This window comes from Aptenodytes patagonicus, chromosome W, assembly GCF_965638725.1.
Source record: "Aptenodytes patagonicus chromosome W, bAptPat1.pri.cur, whole genome shotgun sequence".
NCBI lineage: Eukaryota > Metazoa > Chordata > Aves > Sphenisciformes > Spheniscidae > Aptenodytes > Aptenodytes patagonicus.
This window is the reverse complement of record NC_134981.1, coordinates 4,379,235-4,387,543: the sequence shown is the minus strand read 5'-3', so window position 1 is coordinate 4,387,543 and position 8,309 is coordinate 4,379,235. Positions and strand designations below refer to the sequence as shown.

At 49.4% G+C, this 8,309-nt stretch overlaps 1 protein-coding gene across 1 annotated transcript; it reads right to left on the bottom strand.

Annotated features, from left to right (window-relative positions):
• Window positions 1-2,241: 2,241 nt before the first annotated feature.
• LOC143172144 (immediate early response 3-interacting protein 1) lies at window positions 2,242-6,650 on the bottom strand. The gene is made up of 3 exons (XM_076361405.1): window positions 6,538-6,650; window positions 4,621-4,722; window positions 2,242-3,727 (listed from the first exon to the last, which is right to left on the bottom strand). Exons 1-3 carry the CDS (start codon window positions 6,626-6,628, stop codon window positions 3,672-3,674), a joined length of 249 nt encoding a protein of 82 aa, XP_076217520.1. The 5' UTR covers window positions 6,629-6,650; the 3' UTR covers window positions 2,242-3,671.
• Window positions 6,651-8,309: the final 1,659 nt, after the last annotated feature.

The following is an 8,309-nucleotide window of genomic DNA, read 5'->3' as shown; positions in this document are numbered from 1 at the left end:
CCGCCGCCCCGCCCCGTCCCGCCCCGCGAGGCCCTGGCGGAGCCGGGGCTGCCCGGCCAAGCGCCGGTGCCCGCCTACCGCCGGCGCGGCAGCCACAGCCGCGGCCAGGCGCGGAACGGCGGCAGCGCTCAGCCCTCAGGGACCGGTGTCCCCGGCTGGCCTCCGGCAGTCGGCGACAGGCAGCGCGGCGGGCAGCCCACGGCGGCGCTGAGGGACAAAGGCGCGCGGCGCCTCAGCGGGGAGGGCGGGAACAGCCGTTAGCCCCGGGCCCGGCGGCGGCTTCTCTCCGCCGGCGGCAGGCCGGCCCTGAGCGGGGGGGGGGGGGGGACGGGACGGCTGCCCCGTGCCCCGGCGGGCCTGGTCTTCTCGGGGATGCGGCCCCTGGGCGCTCCCCGGCTGAAGCCGCTCAGCGAGGCCTTGGTGGCCATGTTGAAGACCAGCTTCCTACGGCTGCTCTGCTGGAAACGCGTGATTGCAAGGGCTGCGCCTCGCCGGTGGCGGTAGCAGGCCCCAGGCTGTGGAGACCGCTCTCTACCTGTGATGGCAGCGGAGCCTGCCCAGGCTCCCCTGCGGGAGAGGCAGCATACAGAAAGCGTGGTTAGACACAGTTGCGTTTTACGCTATCGCAGTTAGGATTTCATAAGAAATGAAGGCACGTGAATGAATTAAGTATGATACACATTCATTATATTGCGATGGTACATCAAAAAAGCCAAGGTGTGTAAGACAGTACAAGTTCAAATTCGTAACACTGCAACCTAAGGTGAGATGTGAAAGATAATTAAAGTGAGCTTGAGATTCCTTCACTCCTGTACAAACCCATTACCTTCTTTCTTTTCCCTTCGCCTGTCCCCATGCCCTTCAAAACGAAGCCTTTAATAGTACAGGTATGCAGAATTGATCCCTTATTCCTGTCTGTATTTGCACTAAAGACTGAAGTGTCCCACCAGCTTCATTTTCACCACGCAGCTAACCACGACTGGTACCACCACACTGTAACCTGCTGCTGTGAAAGCACCCTGTTTACAAATCCTTACTAGAAATGAGCCAGTTATTCTACACTGGAAAGTCTTCGTCGTCATCCTGATCTGTAAAACGTTCTGGTCACTGTCATTTCTGTGCCAGGTATGAATGATCATGCTCTTCACAGTTTGAAGTGACTCCTGGATCACAGGCTACTTTGTGCGTGGAGCTCTTTGCCAGGGGGAAGCTTTTTTGCATGTTCCCTGTTATTGAAGAACCCGAGCCCCTGCCAGGTTTGAGGTGCTTCACCTTGTTTAGTCACAGCAGACGTGTTTCAGAACTGCTCAAAGCCACACGAGGAGACGGCTTCCTTGCTGCTTCTCTCTACACTCCTTCCTTCTCTGCCTGTTTGCTGGCTACCCTTTTGTCCTCATCCCCGATCGCTACCTGGGAGACCTAATCTTCAGCTGCTGCCCCACTTTGAATCACTATTTTGCATCTGCCAGGTAAAACACGTCCCGGTTTTGCCTCAAATGCAGGATTCCTCCTGCACAGAACCGCTCCTCCTTTTTGCTGCACGTGCCTAATTGATTTTGAAGTGATCTGCCCACGTGCCGTGAGCCATGCATTGACACTTCAGCCTTTCTGAAAGGACAGGACAATGGGGGAAATCACTTTTTACCTGTTTTTAAAGCTGCTGCTTATAATCTTTAGTACTGGCTTTTATTTTAGTAAGAACTAGTGTTTCAACAGTCAATACGTACGAAAACGAAATGATACTCAAGCTGTGCTTCAAACCATTCAGTACTCCAATGCATCAGCAAAGGAAACATCTACCACCGCTTTTTTACAAAGATTTTACAAAAATACAGAAAGGCCTGCATACCTTCCATGTTTTATCTGTTCCCCATACATACTGTCCAGTTTCCACGAAAGACAGATATATGAAAATAACTGATCCAGACTCTACCCTCGTCACCTCTGAATTACACGAAGATTGTTATAAGGAATACTTTACAATACATCTACCTACTTCAGAATTTAAAGACTAGCATGATCCTATTCTGCCTCAGGCCAATGTTACCATGGCTCATTAGGTTTGCTACATAAACCAGAATACGGCTTCACAGCAGCGAGGTGATACTCATAAGCGCCACAGGGATGAGAAAAAAGTATTTCATGTAAGAACAGTAACTCTGGTATCTGGAACAGGATGAAGCTGAGTTTTGAGATACTCCCGCTGTACACAGATATAGAGCGAGTTATGAAAGAGAGTGCTTAACTTAGAAATTCAGAATTTATTTACAAGTTTTCACTAGAAAAAGGAAACAACATAAAACTCTCCTCCTGGATATACTCTACTCTGCAACACACTGCAACTGAAGATCATTAAATTCATTTACACATTTTACAGATTTATCTTTGTATACAACAGCGTACGCTTTAGTCATCAAGACGTCGGAAGAAGAGATGATAAACTAAGCTGCTTTAAAATAATGAAACTGCCAGGTTTCCTTTGGCCTTCCCCGCTTTAAAAATAAGCTAAAACATTTTAGCAGAGGAACAGACATAAGACTTCTAACTTTTCTAAAAAAAGGTACATGAGAATCAGAATTCTTCAATTCAAACTTGCTATACAACATTGGACCTAACCCAGCAGTCTTAATTGAGACGAGATCTGTGCCAAAGCAATTAGCGATATTCTCTGCGACAGGACTGCAAGATCACACCCACAGTTTCAGTTTCGAAGCTGTTAACTTAACAAAGGAAGATGGAGGGCGGGGGAAGAAGCAGCAGGAATAGGAGAGGCTGCAAATTTGCTGGGTTTTAACAAAGAATTGCATCGGAAAAGGGCACAGTATTCCCCTCCCACATTGCCCAAGAAGCTCGGAATACAAATGGCTCCCCACTTCCAACACGCTAATAACCGCGCAGAGGTTTAACACACGTTTTAAAAAGTCTAATAATCCTTGACAGAACAGGAACAAACGCTAATCGCTAATATCACCCGCTAGTCTAAATTAACACAGAGTTGCCCAGCTTTAGGTACAGCTTTTTTAGATTTTGCATAGCAATTGCACCTATTTTCAACTCACTTCACCATCAGCATGAAACATTAGTGATTTTAAAAGACTACCAAACACCAAAAATCCTGTTCTCAATCTAACCAGGAACATTCGCCTTCCAACGCGAACTGAATCAGGACTTCACCCAGCTAGTTTTTGTCTCCCTCAGTATCACAACTGTACTTCAGTAATTTGCAACGTGTTTGTAGAGCCTAATTCGTATTCTCTTAAACAGTACTGTGGTAGTAATTGAAATTAAAAACACTGGTTTTCTTAATTTAAAAATAAATTGGGAAGCGTACCGAAGGAAATTCATCCCTGAGTAACAAGACATTTAAAAACCCATCGACAACCATTGCAATACGTTACGACGCGTACTCTAACAGTCAACGCTGTTAACGGGCAGCAACAGAACTTGTCGTAGTCCAATACATCTGCAGCGTTGTTGCATTGATCCCATTATCTTGTTTAATGAAACTGCAAGTGGACATTAGGGAATAGGATAAATAGAAATAGTGTCTTTATTATTTTAAGTTGAACGTCAAATTGAGAGCTAAACCGTGCTGGATCCCAGAAAACTCAGAGCAGTGATGGTTAGCAACACGCTTCTTTGGGTGTCCAAAAGATTTCCACCGAGTATCTTCAACCAAACAACAGGAGGAGAACGATTGTAATGGAGTTCACTGCTATTAACGGCACTGCAGAGAAAGAAGAGGGGTAATTGTGAAAATTTTCTTTTGCACCTCACAAAGCGACAGAATTTTGTATTACCTTGGGAGACTACCTTTTAAGGAGCAAAGTCAACCAGAATCTTAAAAATGCACTTAATTTTCCTATGCAAAAAAATCAGGATTATTGGAAGGAGCCAGGATCAAAGCCTAGGATATTAAAAATTAGTAGGAAGCAACAGCAGAAATATTTTTCTATGGCCCATCATGTTTTAACTTGAACCCAAACAACCCTTTCTCCAAATGAAACTAAACCATCTCAAAGTCAGTTTCTACCCTTGGCTTTGCTGTGATTTAGAAAAAAATGTCTCCGTTTTTACTCTGTGGTGAGCAAGACAGGCAAGATTTGTTAATTCCTGTTTATCATCACCTATAAAAGGAATTTTTGGTGTGCTTTATAGTGAAAAACTGTAACTAACTTACAAATTAAAGTCTATTTTCTTTTTCCCCCCATCCTTTGAGGCACGTAAGCCTGGCTTACCTTTAAGAACCCCAGGAATTACACTTCCCTCACCGGGTACTTCACATAAAATTGAATTTAGCCAAGGTGAAGCTAATTGCACACTCTGATCGATCACCAAGCTTCCCCCCAGCTCCCAAACTCCGAGGAAAGACAAGATGCAGCAGCGGCACCCCAAAGCCAGAGCCGGGGAACGTTTTACACTTTATCAAACTCGGGGCGCGAGCGCCGCACGCCGGGACCTGCACCCTCCTATACAGAGCCCACGCGTGAAGGAAGGACAGATTGGAAGTGACGAGCAGAAAGAGCAGCTGTTTGGTAAAAGAAAAAGAGTCAGAATACGGACGTTACTTCATTAGAGCACAGAAACAAAACTTTACAGAGAAAAAGATTGTCACCTTACCTCTCATAACGGTTCGGACAGATCGAATGAGGTTCATGAGCTGGGCTTTAATCCCTGGTTCCTCTCCAAATCCTCCAATCCCTTGGTCACTTCCCCAGCCAACTGTGTCACACAAAAACAGCCAGACACGTTAGAAAAGGAACCCAGAACGACGCGACAAATGCTATCGGCAGTATCAATGAGCGAGCTATCTTGAATATGGTCATCAGTAACATTAGAAAAGCAAACTGCAAGCCCAACTCGCTTTATTTCAAGATCAGATTTTAAAACAATATACTGAGAGCTGTTACAAACCTTTTAATGAACGCAACAGTAACGACAGGTCAACGTTTCTGTAAAGGAAACCCTTACCTCTTTAACACACCGCTGTTCCCTGCCTGCCGCAGAAACAAATGAGTTTATTTGGGCTTCGGAAAAACACCCGCCAAAATAAAAATGAACAAACTACATCTGTTCACAGTCCTTTACCAGAAGATAAAACAGCAAATAACTGTTGGGTATGAGGTGATGCTTCAGCACTGAGAAACGAGCTGCATGACAGAAAACGGTCAGCACAGATCCCAAATCAGGACGATTTCTGTAACTGCTGCAAAAAAACCCAAATGGCTTGGGAACTTTTCAGAGGGCGACAGAAGTACTGAAGGTTTACAAAGCCCTTCAAGGGAGAAAACCCTTCCCAACCCACCGTGGGGAGGCAGAGAGTGTGGTCCCAGTGACGGGACCAGGGATTTTTGAATCCTGCTGGTCGCAGCCCTTGCCCATTTGGGGACGAGCGGAGCAGAGAAGGGAGCGGCTCTCAATATTCGAAGCTGCACTGTGCAACCTGTGAGTTTCTTTTCTCCAGAGACAGCTTTTGAGGGTGGGTTTTTTTTTTCCCTTTCTTGTCACCCTCACTCTGCTGGCACCGGGCTGGGGGCAGTAGGCGAGTCCTCTCCCTCACCGGCCTTGCCAGCCGCTGCTTCCCACTGGGATGAGCCTGGAGTTATTCCCAAGCCTCCTGAGTCACCCGGGGCCGACAAGTGGCATGACCCATCCTGTCAGTCCTCACATCTCCCTCTTCCTCGAGCTGCTGCTCAGCAGTAATGCAAAAGAAAACCCCAAACCGAGCAGGTCCCTCGCAGTGAATCCTGCTGGGGAACAGGAGAAAAGGGATAACTGTCCGCACTCCTGCCAAAAAATCCAAGCTCAGCCTGACTTGGAGAAGTCAGGACTCTCTGGATCAGGAAACCGGGAAACCTCGGATCACAGGAAGTTTTTTTCTGGGGCTTTGCAGACCTTTGCGTCGGTGGCTTTTCTGTCTTTTGCGGGGTTTTGTTTTCTTTTAAAGGACAAGGATGCCCAACCTCGGGGACCCTTCTCCAGCACCGCAGAAACGTGAGCGCGCAAAGACCGAGAAGCGCGATCTCGTCCAAAAAAAGGCAGGACCGGATGAAAGAAACCACCTCACGCCAGCACAACACCCTGACGCGCCGCACAAATGGGAGACGAAACAGTAGAAATGCACAGGGGAAAAAAAAAAAGACAATTATGGAAAAAAAAAGAGCGACGTCATCCACACCGGAAGAAAATTCAACTTCAAGACCCCAAAGCAGTTCCTTGCCTGCCGACGTTCAACACCGGCAAGGAAAGGCTGCGGGGGGGCCGCAGCACCGGGTCCCACGAAGCCCGGCGGGTCGGGAGGGGCCTCCGCGACACCGGGCGGCCTTCCCGCGCCCGCGGAGCCCGCTACGGGCATCCCCGGCCCCGCCGAGAACCCGGCGGCCGGGTACCGCCAGCCGGGCTGCGGGCGCTTCCTTCCTCCCTTGGCGAGGCCCCGCCGGGCCGGGGCGCGGACGCGTCGCCGCGGCCTCTCCCCCCCCCCGCTCCGCCCCGCCCCGTTCCCGCTCCCCGCGGCCGGCCGGTGGCTGAGCGGCTCACCGTGTCGGAGGAAGCGCTCCTCATGCAGCACGGCCACGGCGTTGACGATGAGGAGGGCGGCCTGCAGCAGCGAGTACAGCGTGAACGCCATGGCCCGCCGCCGCCGCCGCGCCGCGCCGCCGGGGCGGGACCCGGCGCCCGAGCGGGACGTGGCGGGGCGGGGCCGTGGTCGGGGAAAAGGGGCGGGGCGGTGAGGGGGGTGTGGCCTCCGCCGCTCCTCCGCGCAGCCGCGGCCGGGCGCGGGGTTACACACGCACCCCACACACACTCCCCCCCCCCAATTTCCCGTGGGGCTGGGGCCACGCGTGCCTCCCCCCCGGCGGCCGCGGAGCCCTCCTTCACCCGTGGAAAGCTCTGCCTGGCGCTCAGCCAGCGGGCTCGCGTGTCGGTCCGCGTTCAGCGGGGCGGGGCGCGTCCTCGACCTTTCCCCATCAATAGTTTTGATGTCGCGGTCTTCCAAATGGCGGGAGCTGCCCCCCCCCCCCCCCCCCCCCCGGCGTGGGGCTGCGAGGTAGCCCTCGCGGGCATCCCGTGTTAACGCTCTAATATTGGTAGAATTCGTCAAAACCTTAAACCGCTTTATATGCAAAAATACGGGGGTTTACCTTTAATTTTACGGACAGTGTCTTGTTTTTTCCCCCCCCCGTGTTTTTTTCAATACACGTTGATTTACGGTTTTGTTCTAGCAGGAGACCAGCGCAGATCCCGATTGTTCTTTGTGCAAAAATGTAATGGCTGCAGCAGCCAAAATTCTTCGCGGAATGCGAAAGAAAACAATTATATTTTATATCGGATTGATCGGGGCCTCTGGGTACTTCTGCAGTCAAATAACAAAAATAATAATAACTGGAGCTCAGGGATACTGTATAGTTATTGATGCGTAAATATACATTTTTTTCCCTTGCACCTTTCAGTCCGATTGGCTGAAGGGGGCGATTTGCATAATCGCTCTGATTGTATTTCTCAGCCATCATACAATATGCAAACACCTCAACTCCGGATGGTTGATAGCTTTTATTGCTCAATCAGGGCACAATGATTTGCGTAACCACTGCGCTCCGACGGTTATTAGACTCATTCGTCGTGATAGAAACGCTAACTTTGTGCTTCATGTGGTGGGCTGGCGAGACCCCGTCTCGATTCCTTGCCCTGCCGCGGACTTCTGATAGGAGCTGGGTAAATTATTCACAGTTTATCGATATCGCATCTCCATGCCTCAGCTCTGGGTTAAGATCTGCTCACCAGCGAGCGCGAGACGGTCCGGTAACTTCGGCAGCGGGTCGAGCACCGGGACCGTACGATCGATAGACACCATGTGAATTAGCCACGAAGAAACCCAGAGCTCGGCTGCTTCTTGTCGTCAGCTTTCCTTTCCGAAACATGCGCTTTAGTAGAGTCGATGACGTAGCATTATGCATCTAAATAATCATTACTATTACATTACATCACGTTTTAACAGCTGGAACTGGAAGCAAGAGAAAGCACCCCATCATCAGAGCCATAGCATGTTTTGTCACTAGCTTACCCTCAAAATTACTAATACTAAATAAGGGAGATAGAATAGAGAACAAAAATCAAACATATTCATCAGAGTTTTGTCATCTGGTCAAAAGTATTTGTCGTTTCAGCCTCGAAAAGGAATATGCTCTCAACTCAGGGAAGCGAGTAAAACATCTGTTGGAGTTCCAGTGAGATCAATATTATTTAAGCATATACTGAAGTGTTTTGTGATATGAAAGCTCAGACTATTTCCAAATGTTGGCTCTGATTCT

Bases quoted from the DNA above. Each gene is read 5' to 3' on its own strand.
- LOC143172144 (XM_076361405.1), bottom strand. From the start codon at position 6,628: ATGGCGTTCACGCTGTACTCGCTGCTGCAGGCCGCCCTCCTCATCGTC. The intron at 4,723-6,537 runs GTGAGCCGCTCA...TGTGTGACACAG, and splicing joins GGAGCGCTTCCTCCGACACG to TTGGCTGGGGAAGTGACCAA. The intron at 3,728-4,620 runs GTAAGGTGACAA...CTTTCTCTGCAG, and splicing joins TGTCCGAACCGTTATGAGAG to TGCCGTTAATAGCAGTGAAC.